The 21,167-nt window shown below is 42.4% G+C and overlaps 1 protein-coding gene across 2 annotated transcripts; it reads left to right on the top strand.

Moving 5' to 3' along the window:
• The first annotated feature begins 461 nt into the window (after positions 1-461).
• On the top strand, positions 462-20,930 carry DDX17 (DEAD-box helicase 17). Of its 2 annotated transcripts, none has more exons than XM_046014058.1 (13): positions 462-850; positions 5,154-5,304; positions 5,716-5,815; positions 6,421-6,554; positions 7,065-7,130; positions 9,110-9,251; positions 9,621-9,781; positions 9,869-10,041; positions 10,619-10,729; positions 10,972-11,033; positions 12,456-12,515; positions 16,499-16,741; positions 17,917-20,930. In XM_046014058.1, the coding sequence occupies exons 1-13, from the start codon at positions 801-803 to the stop codon at positions 18,420-18,422; spliced, it is 1,959 nt and encodes a 652-aa protein (XP_045870014.1). In that variant the 5' UTR covers positions 462-800; the 3' UTR covers positions 18,423-20,930. The 2 variants fall into 2 exon arrangements, with proteins under 2 accessions (XP_045870014.1, XP_045870015.1); XM_046014059.1 differs by having other exon boundaries at positions 16,499-16,735.
• The last annotated feature ends 237 nt before the right edge of the window (positions 20,931-21,167 follow it).

Below are 21,167 nucleotides of genomic sequence, written 5' to 3' on the forward strand. Positions count from 1 at the left end.
ACGAGCGCCAGCCAGGTGCCCTAAAGACCTGCCCGGGCTTAAGACGCCTTAAGACCCTGACACTTGGCGACTGCAATATGGAGGACAGTTATTGTGTTTGCAAAGCAACTTGCACAAGGAGGCCCGGGTTCCGGCTCACGTTCGGAACCCGGCAAAATCCTCTATTCTCCAAACAGAATGCGTTACGCACACTGCGCATCTTCGCAATAGTGGGCCGGGTAACGACGCAAAGAATGTTACGTCGCACCGGAGGCTCTTCCCCCTCACCCCACCCCACGTTCTAGTTCAGGTGGAGCGAGAGCTCTACGCCCGCTTCGTACTTTATTTTTCTTCTATTGACTGCAAAACGTGCCCGTCTGCGCAAGTCACGTAAAGTGCTTCCAAGAATACCCTTAGTACTCCGCCAAGCCCTCGGGCTATTCCAAGACGCTGTTTACGTATCGTCTCCGACGTACGTAGCGTTAAGCTGGAGCAGTCTCAGGGCCGGCCGCCATTTTGTGCAGTCGCTGGGAAGGAAGGAGACGCCTAAACCGCGGCAGTGCCGGGTTTGAGCGTAGCCAAACCTACCCCCTGTTTTTATAACCCCGATTCTCTGTGTTTTGCTCCCGTCTCCGACGAGAGAGGCGGCGACGGTGGCGTCTGCGACGGGAGACAGCGCGTCGGAGCGAGAGAGCGCCGCGCCTGCCGCCGCCCCAACAGCGGAGGCGCCGCCGCCATCGGTCGTCACCAGACCGGAGCCGCAGGCCCTCCCGAGCCCGGCCATCCGTGCCCCGCTCCCAGATCTTTATCCGTTTGGGACCATGCGCGGAGGCGGCTTTGGGGACCGGGACCGGGATCGTGACCGTGGAGGGTAAGGGGGGAGGGGGAGAGGGAAGGCCTCGAGTGTGCGTGGGCCGGGGGGAGGGGGAAGGTTGTTTGCTGAGGGAACCGCAACCTGCGGCCGAGCAGGAGACCTGAAGCGGACTGCGGGCCTGGGAGCGACGCCGCCGACAACGGGAGGCGAGGCGTTCCTGGGACATAAGAGCGGTTTGGTGGGTGGGCCTGCGCCCCGGGATCAAGGGTGACCCGGCGAGGGGGGGGCGGCCTGGCGACGCCCCAGCCCCTCCTTGCGGACCGCCGTCGTGGCGGGGAGCGGGAACGGCCCCCGAGCGCCGCAGACCTGGCCGGGCCTCGCCTCGCTGCCGGGCTTTCGAGCCCCGCCGATTTGGGCAAGTCGTTTGATCTCCAGGCCTCCGCGTTCCTCGGTAAAACACGGATGTTCTTGCTGAGAAGAGGAGGTCGTCTCCGAGTGCGGCCTGGGAAAATCTTGATGCCAAATGGCTTCCCTTACGTTATCTGTCGCCAGAGAGGACTGTGAATGGCACTGCAAAGTAGCGACCAAGAGCGTGATTCCTAGTTTAAATACGTCTCTAAATCCCCTTGAGTCGTATTTCAGATAATTCGAAGGGAGGACATTGGCCAGTGAAGCAGGGGAATTGTTCGCCATCTAAATGATCATATTTGAGGAGGGAGGGCGGTTTTTTTTGTTTGTTTAATTGTTACTACAGGGTTCCTCCCCATAGCCTGTTCCTTTTTCCTCCAGTAGGCCTGGGGTATTTTCCCAGCGTGGTTAGAAAGTTTTCGATGGGATCATGCCACAGTTGAAATTTAACAAGATTAAACCTGAAGTCTTCCCAGATAACAGATTGAGATCTTTAAATAATTGAAGGAAAAAGTTGATTAAGAGATTGATGTTCCTCTGTGCTGATACTTTTTTGTAATAAACCTCTTATCTCTGGATGAAAAGTAATGGAAAGCCAGTTATTGATACATACGGGACCTTTGTGAGCCTAGTGGGCATCGTCATTGCAGCTACTTCGCATTGTTCTCTGGAGTTGAGGTACTACGTGAAATTGACTCTGAGTAGTATGTTCTGTTAGTGATACTTTCTCCAAACATTTTGTCTTTTGTGGTTCAAACACAGGACTCCCATTGTAGTCACAAGCACTTCAGTTATCACCTGAATTACAAAATTAAAAAATGTATACCTTGTTAGGAAGGAAAATACTTAAATTTAATGTTAAATTTGGAGGGCTAGAAGTGGAATATTTGCTTAGTGTTTCACAGTACAGCTATATTTAGAAGTGAATTTCAGTGCAACCGCTTAAGACAAAGAATTTGACATTACCCAGCAGAAAATGACCCAGTAATTCCTCTCTTAAGCTTTCTACCCCAGACGGTAAAGCTCAGAGAAATCCTTGTACGTGTTCCCCGGGATTCATGGGCAAAAATGTTTTTACCAGCACTGTTTGTGACAGTATTGGAAACCATTCTTATGTCTGGATAAAGTGTGGGTGTCCATACAGTAGAATACAATACAGCAGTGAAAAGAGAAAACGTACATCAACATGGATAACTCAAAAACAAGGGAAAACGCAAGTTGTGGTAAAAAGATAATACCTATAAGGATACATACGACAAGACTCAAAAAGCAAAATGTAGAGGTGGTAGGTACAGGGTTTGTAAACTTGAAATAGGGACAGGGAGCTACCAAGGTACTGATAATGTTCTGTTTCTTGGATGTAGGTGTTTGGGTTTACAAGTTTAACCATATATGTTTTAACAATAAAAATTAATTTGAAAAAGTGAATTACTGATCCATACTTAACCCCATATTGACTATCAGATGACATTTTTTAAAAAGCTTTAAAAACTTGAAACAAAAATGGCAGTTTTTTGTAAGGTCTGTGTCCTAATTCTCCATTTACCATGAAATTTCATTTATGATTTGAATAGCTATATTCTTTTTTTTAATTATTACTATTTCTCTAAAAATTTTTCTATTTTTTATTAACATATAATGTATTATTAGCCCCAGGGGTACAGGTCTGTGAATTGCCAGGTTCAATAGCTGTATTCTTAACTGAATGTTAACGAAGCTGAAATGGATTACTATTTTGAAAAGGGAATGAAAGTGTGGTCAGTGTACATGTAAAACCCAAGTTATGTGCCTTGCACATTTAAACTAGCATGATAATTGCATGTAAATACATAAATCTTAAGACCTGCATTTATTGCAAAGCAATTAAAATATTGAATGAACAGTATAGTATGCCAGGGATTAGGATGTGTGCATCTTCGAAGGATAGCAAGAATGTGCTCAAAAATTCTGTAAGAGTAAGAGGCCATCTTGAATATTGAGGGAAACTTTAATTAGAAAGGTGGAAGAACATCTGTGGTGTAGAATGATAGATCTTGGTTAAATGGTCAGGGCAATAGGTGGGAGAAACCTCTTTCTTTGAATAAGCCTTAAAAGGAATGTCACTTTCCAGAGTTGTGTGTTCTTGTGGATCATTAGTTTAAGGTCCAGTAGCATTGGAATGCAGGAGAAGCATTGAAACAGCACCTTCTAGGAGCCACTCAATTATTATAAACTAGGGTGACAGTCTCTAAAAGTTGGTATTACAATTCTTTGTAAGCCTGACAATCTAAGAACTTGGCTTACCTATTACAGATCTGTGTTGCTTCATTTGTAAAAGGGGGGAGGGGGTGATCCAGGTGGTCTTTAAAGATGACTGTTCATTATTGAGCTTTGGGCCTGAGGGCAAGGTGAAGATGTAATTGATATTGTATCTTCAATATATGTATATATCTTAGCTTCTGTTTTGATTCCTGATCTCTCTCACCAGTTCAGTAGTGTAAATGGAATCCATCAAGTTCTACCTATTGAGTGAAGACACTTAGTGGTCCCAAGAAAATTTTCCCGCCATCGGTCATTGTATGTTTGTATTTAGAGAAATATCTAGCTGAGTAAGTTTTAGGAACACTTTGAATTTCAGGAAATTGAGACCCTTTAAAATAATATAGCTACTGCCTGTCAATTACAAAGTGGAACTGTCAGCAAGATGATATTATGAGTGGCTTAGAGTGGAAAAGGGAAGTTAAATTCAAATTCAGGAGTAAGGAAACTGAAAACACAGTGTAAGTGTATACTACTTGTATGAGAAGCAATGCCCCACACTTTAATAGGTCGAAGTAGGGAAATGAAGACCCATCTTCACGTTCTAGGAAAAGTTGGAACATTGCGAGTTCACCTCGTGGGCATTTGTATTCCAGTTGAACTTGTCTGTTAGGAATGTTAGGTAAAACAAAGATTGGCTTTAAACGTTAGTTTTTTAAACCTTAAGGGGTGCCTGGCAGGTTCAGTAGAGCATGTGACTCTTGATCTTGGGGTTGTGAGTTTGAACCCCATGTTGGCTGTAGAGATTACTAAAAAGAATGGACCTAAGTAAAACCTTAAGACTTACTTTTTATAGTAAATTTATAGTTAATGCTATTTCCCTGGGAGCAAAAGTGGGGATGAAGAGGAAAAAGAGGTCATAAAACAGTTCTGGCTGTTCATTAGCATACTAAACGGAAGAGTTGCCTACTAGTCTTAGAGGGGGCCCTAGTAGTTTCCTTTTGATTAGCAGGCGGTAGGAGTGTTTATCACAGTTCTAGATAAAAGGTTCAAGATACCGTTCCAAGTATGGGGCGATTGGGCTTGAAATACATTTTTTTTTTAACCTCTCCACGGTGTTGCCTTTAATTTGAACATAAACTAATGTCTTCCCTTGCATATATGTCTGAATATTACACAGGAATAGAGACTTCTTTTATACTCAATTTAGTATCTCCAGCACCACTTAAAACACTACTTGGTACAGTGATTATTTGCTCAATGAATACAGTTATGCCAACTTGCACTGAGTGATTACTATGCCAGATACCTTAAGCACTTTATCTTCATCTCAGTCTCCGAAGTGATAGTATTATGTCTACATGAGAAACCGGAGTACAGAGAAGTTAAATTGTTAAAAATCATAACCATAAAAGGCAGAATAAAATTTCAAACCTTTTCAGTGATTCTAGAATCTGGTTGTAGCCCCTATTAGTTTTCTAAACATAGGAGTTTGGGTTTTTTTAGCTATTGTAATCATACCTATGACAATATTATTGGATTGTAAAGGAAGTTCTATAAACTTTTTCTCCATACCTTTGAATAAGAATTAAAAAAGAAATACTTGTTGGAGGGGGCTGGTAGTATCCTAAGAGAAAATCTTTTGCTTGTTTTATGCCACCTAAGGTATATTGCTTTTAAAATACTAATAAACTAAAAAATTTGATGTTTCTAGATTCGGTGCAAGAGGTGGTGGTGGCCTTCCCCCGAAGAAATTTGGTAATCCTGGGGAGCGTTTACGTAAGAAGAAGTGGGATTTGAGTGAGCTCCCCAAGTTTGAGAAGAATTTTTATGTAGAACATCCAGAAGTGGCAAGGCTGACTCCGGTAAGTTTTGGGGATTGATTTCTTTATTTACATTTTCTATACACAATAATGACCAAGTTGACATATTATGCTTATGATGGAAAGAGCACTTGGTCCCAAGTTCCACTATTTCTCCCTCTTCCTAGTTCTTAACCGTGGGCAGATTATTTTTAATATTTCTGAGTATCTGTTTTTCTCATGGGGAAAATGGAACTCTTATCACTTGCTACATTGACTCACAGAGTTGTGGGGGGGATCCTTACAAATTGATTGAAGTTAAATATGTATGAAAGTGCTGTTACAGCTGTTAGAGATGTATTTTCCAGTGTAATCGTGGATTAGGTCATTGTTTAGCTTGACTGGAACATAAAAAGATTTGCATGTTTGGAATAACTTACTCTTTTTTTAATTAAACTGTGTTTTCTTCCATAGTATGAGGTTGATGAACTACGCCGAAAGAAGGAAATAACAGTAAGAGGGGGAGATGTTTGTCCTAAACCTGTATTTGCCTTCCATCACGCTAACTTCCCACGTAAGTGTTCTTCAAACTAGGATTGTAATTGTTAAATTATTGGGCAGTACACATGGGTAATGGGTTATTTAAAGGTTTTGATTCAGGTTCAGTATTTTGTTGAAGAGGCAAGTAGAAACCTTTCACAAAGATGGTAATACATCTTTTGTTTTGTTTTTTGACTTCAAGGCTGGAAGTAAATGCTATATTGTTGGATAAGAGTTTTTTATGCTTATCTATAAGTTCTTTGTTTTAAAACTTTGAGTTTTTCATCTTCCTCTAGAAGTTTTGCTTCTGCCTTTTAGAAAACAGAAAGAATTGGCTTTCTTGCTGGGTATAACTTGGCAAATGGTATGTGACCAACAACCATGTGCCCATGCTCTGTTAGAGACGCTAGGTCCGTGGTTTTGAAGTATTGAAGGGAAGGGGGATAGATAGCTAAAGCAACCGTCCTCTGAGGTAGTAGTCAGCAGGTCAGAGATTAAGTAACTAAAGAAAGAAATGGCACTTTTCTTGGAGAGATACAAAGCTGGGTAAATCTTTCCTTTGATGAGTTGAACAGTTTTGTAGAATTCTGGCTGTGTCCTTAGTTGTACCTAAAAGTGCCGGTATCTGTTCCCGTACAGAGTATGTGATGGACGTGTTGATGGATCAGCACTTTACAGAACCAACTCCAATTCAGTGCCAGGGATTTCCTTTGGCTCTCAGCGGCCGAGACATGGTGGGCATCGCTCAGACTGGCTCTGGGAAGACTCTGGCGGTAGGTACCACCAGCAAGGGAATGTTAACATGGTGGTAACTTTTTTTGCTATTCTGATTATCCTGTTAATTCTTAATTCTTAAAAAATTCTAATTCAGGGGCGCCTGGGTGGCTGAGTGGGTTAAAGCCTCTGCCTTTCGCTCACGTCATGATCCTAGGGTCCTGGGATCGAGCCCCGCATTGGGCTCTCTGCTTGGTGGGGAGCCTGCTTCCTCCTCTCTCTCTCTCTATGCCTGCCTCTCTCCCTACTTGTGATCTCTATCTGTCAGATAAATAAATAAAATCTTTAAAAAAAATTCTAATTCAGATAGTATAGGTAATATTTCAGTTTTCTTAGCTATGGAAATTTGTGCAAGTATTTTATGTTCGAATTTACCTTGCACATAATGTGTAAGAGCTGTGAGTTCTGTTTTCACTTTGCGGTTAGGGTTATCAGTTAACTGTGATAATTTAGGATAATGGCTTGGTTTTGGAATAACGACAGTTGTTCTTTCTCCCTTTCTCCCCCAGTATTTGCTGCCGGCGATTGTCCATATTAACCACCAGCCGTACTTGGAAAGGGGAGATGGCCCAATTGTAAGTGTGTTTATAATTCTAAAAATAACCACAATTTAATGATAACTGTGTTTCAGGCACTGTGCTTGGCCTGTGTTTTCAGATTTCATTCTCCAACCCACCCTCCATACCTGGAAATTAAGTTACTTCCACCTTACTGATAGAATTTTGATACAGCGCTATTCACGGATAGTCCAAAGTCTCATAGCTGTTAAGAGGCTGAGTTTGAATTTGAACCAGTCTTACTCTTAACCGCTATGCGTACTATCTTCATACTACTTTATAATACTGCATTTATTCTGCAGTAAATTCTAATACAGTTTTGAATTGCTTGTTTGTTCTGTGAGGAATAAGAAAGTACGAAATGGTGTCCCTGCCATGTTGATGTAAGTCAGATTTAGGCTGCGTATTATTTGTGGTTAAGTGATATTTTTTTTTAAGATTTTATTTATTTATTTGACAGAGATCACAAGTAGGCAGAGAGGTAGGCAGAGAGAGGGGGAAGTGGTCTCCCCGCTGAGCAGAGAGCCCGATGTGGGGCTCGATCCCAGGACCCTGAGATCATGACCTGAGCCGAAGGCAGCGGCTTAACCCACTGAGCCACCCAGGTGCCCCGGTTAAGTAATATTTTTGTAAATGTTTATAGGACAGTATGGTTTTCTGGCTTGATTATTTTCACTTAAGCTACTTTTGTAAAATGTGCATAGTGGTTATGGAACATTTTTAATACCTTCTTAACCTGTTTTTTAAAAATCAAGGGATGCCTGACTGGCTCAGACTATACAGCTCTTGAGCTCAGCGTTGTGAGTTGGAGCCCCATGATGGGTGTAGAGATGACTTAAAAATAAAATCTTTTTTTTTTTTTTTTAAGATTTTATTTATTTGACACAGAGGGAATGCAAACAGGGAGAGTGGGAGAGGGAGAAGCAGGCTCCTCACTGAGCAGGGAGCCCAGTGTGGGGATCGATCCCAGGACTCTGGGATCATGACCTGAACTGAATGAAGGCAGACGCATAACAACAACTGAGCCACTGAGGTGCCCCTTAAAAATAAAATCTTTTTTAAAAAATGAGCTTGCATTTGATATATTTTTACAAATAGGTACATTGTTATGGTGTCTCAAAATGTACACAGAAAGAATAATACATTACTTTGCAATACAAAATATTCCCTATGGCTAGTAGAATTAGCTTCATATTGTTGGCTAATATCTCATGTATTTGTACACAGGACAGGGTGTGTTGTTAACGATGTATATGATAATCTGTTTCAAAGAGTTCTAATTTTGTGTTGTTTGTGTATAAGTTGTTGTTGCCTACGCATCTAAGAGCTTAAGTTAGAAGTCAGAGAAGTGTCTGCTTTGCCATTTCTTTATTCATTTGTTTTTTTTCCTAATAGTTAATCCATGGTTAAAGCTACTTGTTCATTTTGTAAGAGTTGTTTAAGTAAAAGTGGGTAACAATCTGTAAATCTACTCAAATAGCACACTGAAAGGAGCCTGCTTCCCTCTCACTCTCTCTGCCTGCCTCTCTGCCTACTTGTGATCTCTCTCTGTCAAAATTAATAAATAAAATCTTTTAAAAAAAAAAAAAAAGCATGTGTCATTTTGGGGCGCCTGGGTGGCTCAGTGGAACGGTTAGGCCGCTGCCTTCAGCTCAGGTCATGATCTCAGGGTCCTGGGATCGAGCCCCATGTCGGGCTCTCTGCTCAGCAGGGAGCCTGCTTCCTTCTCTCTCTCTGCTGCCTTTTGCCTACTTGTGATCTCTGTCTGTCAAATAAATTAATTAATTAATTTTTTTAAAATGGCATGTGTCATTTCATAAGCTATTCTCATTTTTTTTTGCCACACTCCAGTGCACTTGTCTTAACCTGTGCCTTTCCCACCTGCTCACATAATTTTAAAGTACCAGATTAGACAGTACAGAAAGAATTTAGATGACCTTTTTGGGTTTTTTCTTTTTTAACTTGGGATAGGTGTCTTAAACGTGTGTTTGTTTCAGTGTCTAGTTCTGGCTCCTACCAGAGAGCTTGCCCAGCAAGTGCAGCAGGTGGCTGATGACTATGGCAAATGTTCTCGATTGAAGAGTACTTGCATTTATGGAGGTGCTCCTAAAGGTCCTCAGATTCGAGACTTGGAGAGAGGTAATTAAAAAAAAAATTAATGATCTTTCTCATTTTACCAGTTCTTATGAGTGAATTTGGAGAAGAAAATAGTGGGTTCTTTCTTGTTGGGGGGAAAAAAAAGTGTTTCAGCAGCTTAGACATTCTCAGGTGTGGTTAAATTGCTATTAGAGGAATGTTTAACGTAGTTAAGAGACTGAAATGTCGTGGCGATTTGATGATTATACAGAAATCTCCTTACGTCATGCTTTCCAAGTATTGTGTTAAAATTTAGCTAGTGCTCTGCAGCATCAAATCCAGCCACCAGAGCTGGTGCTTCTTAGTTAGCTGAAACTGGCACAGTGTTGTAAAGAATTCTAAACTGGCTACATCTTTGGTGGTGTTTTACAGGTGTTGAGATCTGTATAGCTACTCCTGGACGCCTGATAGATTTCCTGGAGTCAGGAAAGACAAATCTTCGCCGATGTACTTACCTTGTTTTGGATGAGGCTGACAGGATGCTTGATATGGGCTTTGAACCGCAGATCCGTAAAATTGTGGACCAAATCAGGGTGTGTAAAACTGATGATACCTTGTCTTTATGCTCGTTGGCTGTCACAGTTCCTTAGCCTAAAAGAAAGCTTTTCTTTTCCTGGTAGCCTGATAGGCAGACATTGATGTGGAGCGCAACCTGGCCAAAAGAAGTAAGACAGCTTGCAGAGGATTTCCTTCGGGATTACACCCAGATCAATGTGGGCAATCTGGAGTTGAGTGCCAACCACAACATCCTCCAGATTGTGGATGTCTGCATGGAAAGTGAAAAAGACCACAAGTAAGATTTTACTCTTTCGATAATGCGGTTATTAAAGCTTTTCTAACAATCCTCCCAAGAGTTAAAGCACTGAAGAAGTCTGAAATTTTTTGAGACCCCATAACAATAAAAGCAGCACTAGCTTTCCTTTTTTTTTTAAGGGTTTTTTTTTTTTTTTTTTTAAGATTTTATTTATTTATTTGACGGAGAGAGAGATCACAAGCAGGCAGAGAGGCAGGCAGAGAGAGAGGAGGAAGCAGGCTCCCTGTGGAGCAGAGAGCCCGATGCGGGGCTCGATCCCAGGACCCTGAGATCATGACCTGAGCCGAAGGCAGCGGCCTAATCCACTGAGCCACCCAGGCGCCCCCAGCACTAGCTTTCCAACTATCCATTCTTTATCTCATTCTCCAGAGCACTGTGGTTACCAGCAAGGATTCTGCACCCTTAAAATTAAGTGCCAGTTCACATAATTATCAGCTGTATAAAAAAGGTGAAAAGAAAGTACTGAAGCTTTGGGGAGTTGATACTGTAGACATAGCTTTTACATTATGGGGAGGTCATCTCTGAATGTGTGCATTTTTACTCGTCTTGTCTTCAGGTTGATCCAACTCATGGAGGAAATAATGGCTGAGAAAGAAAATAAGACAATAATATTTGTAGAGACAAAGAGACGCTGTGATGACCTCACTCGAAGGATGCGCAGAGATGGGTAAGTCCTGCGCAGAAGTAAGGTTTTATATATATAGTTCAGTAAGACTTTCTATGTTGGTGTGATGGATATTCTGTACTATTTCAGTAATATCTGACATGCACTTGGCCCTTTGGATGGACAGGGTAATCTGTTCACATAGCCTAATAAACTTTGAGAATTCTGTGTGGTAGTGCTTTTTAAAGTTTAGTTCACCTCTCTTTAAAATATTTCTGAAATACTGGTCGCTTTTCTTCTGACAGTTGGCCAGCTATGTGTATCCATGGAGACAAGAGTCAACCAGAAAGAGATTGGGTACTTAATGGTGAGTTCAGAACCGAACATTGTCCATATTCTGTTTCAGGGATGGGCAGACTTTCTGTAAAGGCTCAAGAAGTAAATATTTTCTGCTTTGCAAACTGTACAGTGGCTTGTGTCACAGTCGTTGGCTCTGATGTAATAGCAAAAAGATGGTCATAGGCAATATGTAAAGAAACAGTCTTGCTTTGCTGTAGTAAGATAGTTAAGACAGATATTGCCAGATTTAATCTGTAGGCCAGAATTGGCCCAGCTTTGCTCTTGTTAAATGAGTATTAGGGACGTTTTGTAACATCTCTCCTGTCCTTGAGGGTCAGTAATACTGGCTGTTCATACTTTCTCGTAACTTAGACCATCCTTTATTTAATAAGATCTCGTCCTTGTTAATGTTCTGATATTTATCAGCCTGGAGAATTCCCCAAAACCCTATGCTTCTGGGGTTTGGGGGGGGGTGGTTTTTAAGAGAGCTGGTGAGCAGGGGGAGAGGCAGAGGGAGAGGGAGAGAGACTCTCAAGCTGACTCTGCGCTGAGTTCAGAGTCCTGTGTGGGTATGAGTCTCACGACCCTGAGATCATGACCCAAGCCAAAACCAAGAATTGGACACTTAATGGACGACGCCACCCAAATGTTCCTACTTTGGGGATTTTTATGGAGGCCTCATAGCATAGGCCTGATTGATAATATTAATTCAATCTCTAGTCCCTCTTCCCTTCCCCAGGGATGGGGGTGTGAGGCTGAAAGTTCCAAGCTCCCTTATAAGCATTGCGGCTTGGTTTTTCCAGTGACCAGCCCCGTCCTGAAGCTCTCCGGGATGCCACAAAGTAGTGTCTCAGCACAAAAGACAACTCTCATCACTCAGGAAAATCTGAGGGACTTGGGTTCTCTGTGTAAGGAACCAGGCAAGGTCAAAGACCGGGAATAAAAGATTTTCCTAACCATCTCTGTACAAGGGTTTTAGGAACTCAGGGCCAGGACTCGGGGGCAGAGACTAACGTACTTTGTTATTTCAAAGGAAAGTAGTGTTTCTCCTTTGATTCCTCATCTTAAAATTGCTTCCTCCCCCACCCCCCACTTTTGGCTTTATTTCATTTGGAAGGTAACCTCAGTATCGTAATTTCAGGGGAAAAAAGTCTAGCTCATTTTAATTTCGTTATAAATTGCTACACAGTTAGTAGTACTTCATGATGAAGGTGGGTTTTTTGGTCTGTTGTTCCTCTATTACAAGTGAGTATAATAAAGATTTTCAAAGAAGTACTGTTTCTCTTGAATTTAAAAGAGTTTGGCATGTTCTGACACCATTATTTGAAGTTTAACCTGGTAAAATAAAAAGGCCAGATAGTTAGGAATGTTTGTATGGTCATTTTATAAAGGTAACCACTTAGCCTTGGTTGTATAACTTGGCTTTCTTGGCACTCTGCTTGTTTTACAGAGTTCCGTTCAGGAAAGGCGCCCATCCTCATTGCCACAGATGTAGCCTCCCGTGGGCTAGGTTTGTATAGATAGGGGTCTCTGTCAATGGTATATGTATCTTTCGGTTTAAAGATTTGTTTGTCATTTCAAACTAGAGTTTGTATATACGTGTGTTGAGAGAATTGTTTACAAGAGAAGAATACAAGGTGTGATCCCCCAACTTTTTTAACCTTGGTTTTTTTTTTGTTTGTTTCTTTGTTTTTTTGTTTTTCCTTTTATTTTCAAAGTCTCTTCCTGCTCCTGACAAATGGGCTTTGGTCTGCAGCAAGGCCTAGGCATGACTGTGGAAACAGGGGGCAGGAGACATTCAGTTGAACAGCTCAGCTTCTTCCTGGTTTTATTCTCTTTTCTGGCTGGGTAGAAGGAGCCTGATTGAACCTAGCTAATAGCAGCTGTGTCCACAGTTGTCCTCCCTGCGCCAGTCTATCTGTACCAGATGTGTATGTGGAAGCCCAGTTCCATGAATGCTAACATAATATGTTCTTGGGATTTAATAAGTCTCTAAATATGTTACCATTCAGCAATTAAGTCTACATTGCCCAATTTTATTTACTGGTGTAAAATTATCATGGACACTCAGTTTTCCCCTCTTCCCACCCATGTTCTATATCATCAATGTGCTGTTTCCCAACTTAAGAACTTCATTTGAAGCTCGTGTTCTTCTGGAGTTTTCCACGCATTATGATTTAAGATTGAAAGAACAATTTTGTGGTACTTTATCCCGTTATTCTGAGGTAAACAGGTATAACTCAAAACTTTCGTATTAGAAAAAGATGACATTGTCTCTATCACAAAGATATTTTTAAATTATCGGCAGGTATTTAATTTCTTGCCTAGTAAGGTGAGAAGTACCATATTCCCTTACAGTACTTAACATAAAGGGGATAAGTGTTCAGCCAGAGTACAAAAGAATGAAGGCTTTCTATACATAGCACTCATCATTCCCTCCTTCAGAGGTGGTGACCTGCAGCCATGACTGAAACTTGTCTCTGCCCTCTGAGGTCATGTCTGGATCTGTGCGGTTAGAACTTGGGCCTGTTGGGAGAAGAGGCTGAGGCCTGAAAGCAGTTTACACAAAAGCTTTCAGTGATGGTGGTTTTTAAACAGGCTTGCTATGTGCTGGTAGCTTCTTTGTGCATCTTGCCTAGACAATTAAAAATATTTGTTCCTTTTCCCCCTGCATTTCTAAACCAAATCAATTGGCTACCATTAGAATAATTTAATTTAGACTCTTACCCCGCCCCCACTCATCCACGTGAGGGGAGAGGGAAGGTACCTGAGTCTGTTTCTTGTTACTCAGCATCAGTGCTTGTTTCGGGCCCCTTGTTTGCTGCCTTGTAAAAATCAAAAGGAGGGGGAAAACCCACCAAAATGGCAGAATGCTGACCAAGGTCCTACAAGATCCTGGAAAGTGAAGGCTTCTACCTCACAGACAGGGGTGCAATTTTCAGCTGAGTCACCAGGCCTTTTTTCACTTCCTGTCGAGCGATGGCCTCTTAAATGTTCCCTTCAGGTAAGTTCTTCACTTCCCGTAGTTTTACAATAGACCTCCTCAGGAAGCCACTAATCCCTTTCCACTGGGATAGTTTTAATTTTTTCTTTTTTTTTTTTTTTTTTTTTTTTTTTTTTGTTTAAGCTACACACTGTGAAACTAAAAGTATTGAATTTATTTTGTTTTGTTTTTTAACAGAAGCTTTGCTAGCAGCCGCAGATCACTCAGTACATGGCCGAGGCAAATCTGCATTGGCCCGAAGCCGCTCTAGATGAGCCTGTTGGTTCCTTTCAGTCCCGCCCACTTAGCGATCGGATGCTCAGGCCATGTCCTAGGGCTTGTCAGACAGAAAGTTGTTCTCCTAGGCAGCTGGCCAAAACATTAACTTCTCAATTTCTTATCCTGCTACAGCATCTTCTCTAAAGGCAGCAAGATTATATTGTGGCAGTGCACAAGTAACATCAGGGCAGGCTTGACTGGAGAAAACCAGATTCTGCGCTTGCTCCTATGTGCCCTGAGCCAGCCCTGTGTGTACACACAGGACACCTTTCTAGTGTGAAGACCTGGCACCATGTCTGTCCCCTGTCGAAGCCCTCCAGAAATACTCCCAAGTCTTAGTTTCTGAACTGTTGACTCCAGTCCCCAGTGCTTTCTGCTAGGAAAGCACACATCTGCGCATTCAGTGCAGTCCCTCAGCTTGCTCTGCTGCCCATGGTCAGACACCGTGGGACTGACGGAGCATTATCCCAGCTCCGAAGACCTGGCCATGGAGCATAATTCCCATCCCCTCACCTTCCGTCCATCCTGGCCCTGTCCATTTTTGTTTTTCCTTTGTTGCATCAACGACCCTAGCCGGAGACTCACGCTGCCCCCTGTGATAACTGCCTTCTCGTCTTTCTGGTGTGATTTCAGGACTTTAGGGGTCAGTAAAGACTGAGGAGCCTTTATTGTAATAAGAAACAGACATTAATGCCCCTTTCTTCACAGGCCCTTTAACAACAGCTGAATTTTTTTTTTTTAATCATCTCCCCTTTCCCCTGAAATTAATCCAGTCTGGGCAATAGATGCAGTCTGACCCTTTGGATGTAACTTACATTTTTTTATTAATTATTTTTTTCTACAATCACCCCAATTATCCTTGGGGGAGGCGTTGGAGGACCTGAAATTTTTACCCGAACCCAGGTTCTCTGGCGCTTGGCAACCAAATGGGGCTACAGAGAAGCATCTAAGCCAGTTCACAGAGCGAGCGTGTGTGGGGACTTCTCACTGCCACGGACCCTTGATGCATGCTCCCGGCGCTCCAGTGGTCCCGTGTCAGAAGGCGGAGTTTTCGAAAGGAGGCCGCCAAAAATAAAAGGCAAAGAGACGGGATCGGCTGCAGCGGTTTCCCAAAGGAGGAGGGAGTGTGCATCGGTCTGGTAACAAACAGAGAATGTTTTTTAATTATTTATATCACAAAAATCTGTGTTTTATCTAGGATATTTTCTGAATATTCTTTGTAAAATGCAGATTTTTTTCCACAAAACATTAGGATTCTTTGTTATATTAGATTTGTTTGTTTAAGTAGGTAAAAATATACATTTAGCTGAAAGCATTACACTAACATTTACATACTTTAAGCATTAGGAGGTTATTGAACCCAATTCCCAGCAGTGGATAGAACATTAAACTGTATCTCAAGGTTTCATGGTTTTTCCCACCCTCTTTGGCTATTTAATTTCCCAGGTTATGTAGACAATCTTCGATAATTGAAGCAAGTACGGAGTTGAAATAACCTTGAGTTGAGCAAAAACAAAAACAAAAAACACCTCATTTGGCAGAGCTGGGCTTGGTTTGGTAGTACAGTGAAATTTTAGTGTAATGTGCTCTTGCGGTAATTGAAAGGGGAAAGCTAATTCAGATAATTCTGCAAAGGAAAATAGGTGTGTACTTAACTTTGGCTTTGATGAGTTTTTTAAAATATGAGAGCAAGCATTTTTTAATCTAAATATTTCAGTTAAGTCTCCTTGAAAATGTAGTAATAAAGTATATGAAGTTTCTTTTTTCATTTTGCTCTGTGACTGGTTTAAAGGTAAGTTTGTTATACTAGTAGATTTTGCCAGGCTTCTCCCAACAGAGTAGAAGTAATTTGACCTTGTACCTTATCGGTAGTAGTAGCACTTACCTTCTGCATTTCCAGTGTTGAAAAGGAACTGGAATTTGGTGACGATTCCTGCCGGTATATTGGTTAAAATACAGAGGCAGGAGTTTGGATGGTTGGATGGGATTCCCTTGGGGTTTTACAGCTTGATAAAGATGCCACTTCCTGTGCATGTCCCGAGAATCATTAATCCGCTTTTACTCTGTTGGGATGAGTCTTTTTTTGTTCCTGTTCAGCGTGTTTACTAACTTAATCTTCTTTCCTCTTGCTGTCATCTGCATTCGTGCTTCCCACCTGTTGTTGGCATGTCCTTTACCTTCTCTTTCCCTGCCGCACCAACCTCCACACTGACTCGTCCTTGGCTTGGAAGATGTGGAAGATGTCAAGTTTGTGATCAACTATGACTATCCAAACAGCTCAGAGGATTATGTGCACCGCATTGGCCGAACAGCCCGTAGCACCAACAAGGGCACCGCCTACACCTTCTTCACGCCAGGGAACCTAAAGCAGGCCAGAGAGCTGATCAAAGTGCTGGAAGAGGCTAATCAGGCTATCAATCCCAAACTGATGCAATTGGTGGACCACAGAGGAGGCGGCGGAGGAGGGGGTAAGGGTAAGTCCTGGAGTTTTCCAGGTACTGCCAAGGTATCTTTCTGTGCTTATTGTGCCTTTTTTTTTTTTTTTTTTTTTTTTTTTTTTTTTTTTTTTTTTTTTTTTTTGAGTATGTTGCTTAATAACGGGGGACAGTGATTAGTCGTTTTTCATAATCTCTCTGAAGTAAGACCACGTGAACGGTAGGGGTGCTGTCAGGATTGTCCTTTTGCAGCCCAGTATTTCCGTCGACGGTGCTATAAAACTGACCTTTGTGTTTTGAAGAACATGGTGCATGTTCAGAATTAAGCTGAATTCCGGTTGCTTTTAATACCTTCAAAAGCCTCACTGTGTATTAGGTTTTTGGCTTTTCCGGGGAAGAGATGAGTGATTTCGCACTATTCTGTGGTCTTAGAAACAGGTATAGTTAATGGCTCTGAAAACTGGGTAGTTGCAAAATATACTAGGATCAGAGCTTCTTGACTACCAGTTCGGTTATCATTTTGTCCCAAACTGAACTGCATGCTGAAGCTGTTAAAATTACCCAAGAAGTTTCTTAAATAACAAGGTTTTTGTTTCTTTTTTTTTTTTTTTTAATTATTTTTTTATAAACATATATTATTAGCCCCAAGGGTACGGGTCTGTGAATCGCCAGGTTTACACACTTCACAGCATTCACCATAGCACATACCCTCCCCAATGTCCATAACCCACCACCCAAGGTTTTTGTTTCTTAAGTGGGTTTGGAATTGTGCCTAGGATCCCAAAGCTTGTGAGGTAATTTTGATGCCATCAGGTCCACGAAGGAACGTTTGAGAACCACTACGTACTTGTAGAGGGTCTGGGGAGGGTGGTCCGAACCTAGCCGCTTGTCTTTTGTTTTTTAACCTTTGGTGAGTCACCTAAACCTCTTTCCCATTGTCCTGCATTTTGAAGATTGTGTTTCTTGGTAAATCCTCAAAGGGGAGAGGGACCTAAAATGGTGAGAAGTGGAATGTTCATTCTTTCGAGAATGTCCTATTAAAGAACCAAATTATGGGTAGAGTTTCAAAGTAACTGATTCGGAGGCTGCCCTAGCTAAAGATCGAGAAAGAATGTTGAATACTTTGGTACCTCATAGAGTGTTTGCATCTGGTTGTGTTGGGTTGTATATTTGGCATTACTGGCATTAAAAATAACCTCGTGTCCTCCCCTCAGGAGGTCGTTCTCGATACCGGACCACGTCTTCAGCCAACAATCCCAATCTGATGTATCAGGATGAGTGTGACCGGAGGCTTCGAGGAGTCAAAGATGGTGGCCGGAGAGACTCTGCAAGCTATCGGGATCGTAGTGAAACCGATAGAGCCGGTTATGCTAACGGCAGTGGCTATGGAAGTCCAAATTCTGCCTTTGGAGCACAAGCAGGCCAATACACCTATGGTCAAGGCACCTATGGGGCAGCTGCTTATGGCACCAGTGGCTATACAGCCCAGGAATATGGCGCTGGCTCTTACGGGGCCAGTAGCACCACCTCAACTGGGAGAAGTTCACAGAGCTCTAGCCAGCAGTTTAGTGGGATAGGCCGGTCTGGGCAGCAGCCACAGCCACTGATGTCACAACAGTTTGCACAGCCTCCGGGAGCTACCAATATGATAGGTTACATGGGGCAGACTGCCTACCAGTACCCCCCCCCTCCTCCTCCCCCTCCTCCTTCACGTAAATGAAACCACCCAAGTGGTAGTGACTTGTGCAGACTTACTACATTTAAAGGAACGCTGTCTTTCCTTTTTTTTTTTTTTCTCTTCCCCTTTTTTCTTTCTTTTTCTTTTTTTATTTTTCCCAACCATTGTGATTTGTCTTTCATGCAGATTAGTTAGAATTCACTGCCAGGTTTCTTCTGTCCACCAAAATGATCCAGTCTGCAATAACAGATTTTGTAAAAACATATAGAGAGAGCTGACTGGAAGAGATTTTTTTCCCCCAACTTCTTGCATGTTGAGGATACTTGAGCTATTTTTCATCTTAAAAGAAAAAGTAAGGTATTAGGCCCTTTTGTGGGAGCCCATTTTCTTGTCCTGAGTTGGGGGGGTAGGGGGAGGGTAAAGGGTTGAACGCTGCAGAAGAAGGCGGCATCTGTGCTTTAGGTTGCTCTCCTTACTGGGTTAGAAAACCAAGAGGGAATTCCCCGGACAGTTTCTGTAATTTTTTTAATGTTCCTCAGGCCTGGTGAGTTCAGACAGTGCTTTCTTTGCCATTGTCATTTTGGCTGATTGCTTGTTAAGTGCATTTGACAGTTTTTAAAAAAATTCCTGATTGGTTTTGTCTCCCTCCTATTCTGCCTTGCTCCTTCCCAATTACTGAAAAATAACCATTTTAGTCCGGATAGACATTGAATTTTTGAGTTGAGTGTATCTTTTAAATTAAAAACCCCAAGTGTTTCTTGCAATGGTTAAATGTAGCATCTCAGCATCTGGTGGGAGCTGCCTGTCTCTCTTCCCCACATAACCAGGGACCATCTGTGAAACTCATTTTCCGACTAGATAGCCGCTCGGAGCAGAATGAACATAAATGCTCACTGGAAATTCATTAACCAGTTAAATAACTTAACCAGTCAAGTATGCACTCACCCTGCAGTATAAAAACTACCTTTGATTATAAACAGAATATACTCTGGCAGATTTTCTTTCTAAACTCTTACCTGTAGAGCTAGAATGAAAGCACCTCTTTGCTAGCTGCTCAGCCCTTTTGGCCAAATTATCTTGAATAAAGAACCTTTGGGGTCTGTTAAGACAGCTCTTAATTCTCTTCATACTCTTCTCTGCAGTGCTTTGTAACAGCTTTTGGATGCAAATTTTCTTCAGCATCCTTTTGCACTCAGCTTTTTACAGGTAGGTAGTGCTTAAGGGAAGTTAGAGGACTAAAGCCTAAGTCCTCGCTTTTCTTCCTGAAGGTAGGTGAGTTTGTCCCGTCATAGTGATAACTGTTTTACTGAGACCTCTGTAGCCCGTGGGCCAGGAGGAGTTTTCTGCTCTCATGTTCACTGTAACAGGACAGGGAGATCAGACAGCTCCAGACCCTCTTCGCTATCCAGTGTTAGAGTATTAATTCGTTGCCCTCTTACTGGGTGTTCGTGAATAACGTAGTTAAAGGGGGAGCGCTCCACTGCATCCTCCGGCTAAGGCCTGAGGGTGCCTGCTGGTTTGTAATATCTAAATACTTGGGTTATTTTTCTTTTTCTTTTTAAAATTCTTCAGGGAGAGAGAAGGGATGGTTTCTGAGGGGTTCTGAAAAGTGTGGTTGAATGTGCAACGTACAGGTAGGTTGTCCAGCATAAGCTGAAATGTACGCATGTAAGAACTCTGACGTGTTGTCTCTCCCCTCCCCCCACATTTTCTTCTTAACTTTACTTCCTTTTCCCCCTTCTTCAATTTGAGGCCGAGGGAGGATGGTAGGCACAGGAAAACTTGACAGAACTGCTCTGTGCTTTTAAAACCAAAGTGCCCCTCACTCCCTGCCAAAAAGAAAAAAAAAAAATGACTATTTTTTGGTCTAAGCCCTGACCAGTCCGTTATAGATACTTCTTTCTACACCAGAACTGTTTTTAACAGGTGCCACCACAAGGGGTGTCCTCCTCACTCTCTGCAGGTCTTCAAGCATCCCTTTGTGGGAAAGGTCTCTGGGCAAGCAAGTGGTAGGTACGTGGTCTGCTGCTTGCTTCCCTTTTTCCGCCAGGGATGTGGTCATAAAGTCAAAACAACAGCATATTCGAAATCTCAAAAGCTATTGTGGCCTGAGCACAATTGAAATCTAGCAGAGTTTTTCCTGTGTAGCTTTAGAGTGACTCTTCTGCTTCTCTGTCACTCATAATTCAGGTTCTGCCTTTGCCTCAGAGCATGAGCAGGAGAGCCTCATGTGACGCTAGTTCTCTTGCAGTCCTGGGTGAAACTATTTAAGCTTTGGGGCTGCTGCTCCCCAGTTCCTCCCTAACAATTCATTGTGTGGACTTCTCTCACCTGAAAGGTTGGTGGCTTTTGCTCGGGATCAGCGCTCTGTTCACGTTCTTGCTGGTCTCTGAACACATTCCTGTCGCGTTAAGACTTGAAAGATTTGTAGACGTGTGGCGTTCGGGCACAGGACGCTAAGAGCTGTGTCACTCTTTCAGTTTGTAAATTGTCCTTTTGATACCATCTGGTTTTCTTTTGTAGGTATAAATAAAACACTGTTGACAATAAGGTGTGAACTTTTTATTGCTTGAAAATCCCAACTGTAGTCCAGTGGTAGTTGTCTTAAACAGTTTTTACTTGCTTCAAGACCAAGTTTGGGGGTGTTGAACTGAGTAACCACCTTAGCACCTCAAAATGTGAACGGGAGGTGGGATCAGTGGTCTTAATGGAAGAATCGGGAGTCCCAAAGCAGCAAAGCCAGACACCTGGTAGGTAAAAAACTCGGGCAGTTTTCTTCTTATTGGG

The sequence above is a fragment of the Meles meles genome, chromosome 7 (assembly GCF_922984935.1).
Source record: "Meles meles chromosome 7, mMelMel3.1 paternal haplotype, whole genome shotgun sequence".
Taxonomy (NCBI): Eukaryota; Metazoa; Chordata; class Mammalia; order Carnivora; family Mustelidae; genus Meles; species Meles meles.

Coding starts and splice junctions, on each gene's coding strand:
- DDX17 (XM_046014058.1), top strand. CDS start 801: ATGCGCGGAGGCGGCTTTGGGGACCGGGACCGGGATCGTGACCGTGGA. Junction 5,816..6,420: donor CCATCACGCTAACTTCCCAC/GTAAGTGTTCTT, acceptor GTTCCCGTACAG/AGTATGTGATGGACGTGTTG. Junction 7,131..9,109: donor AAAGGGGAGATGGCCCAATT/GTAAGTGTGTTT, acceptor TGTTTGTTTCAG/TGTCTAGTTCTGGCTCCTAC.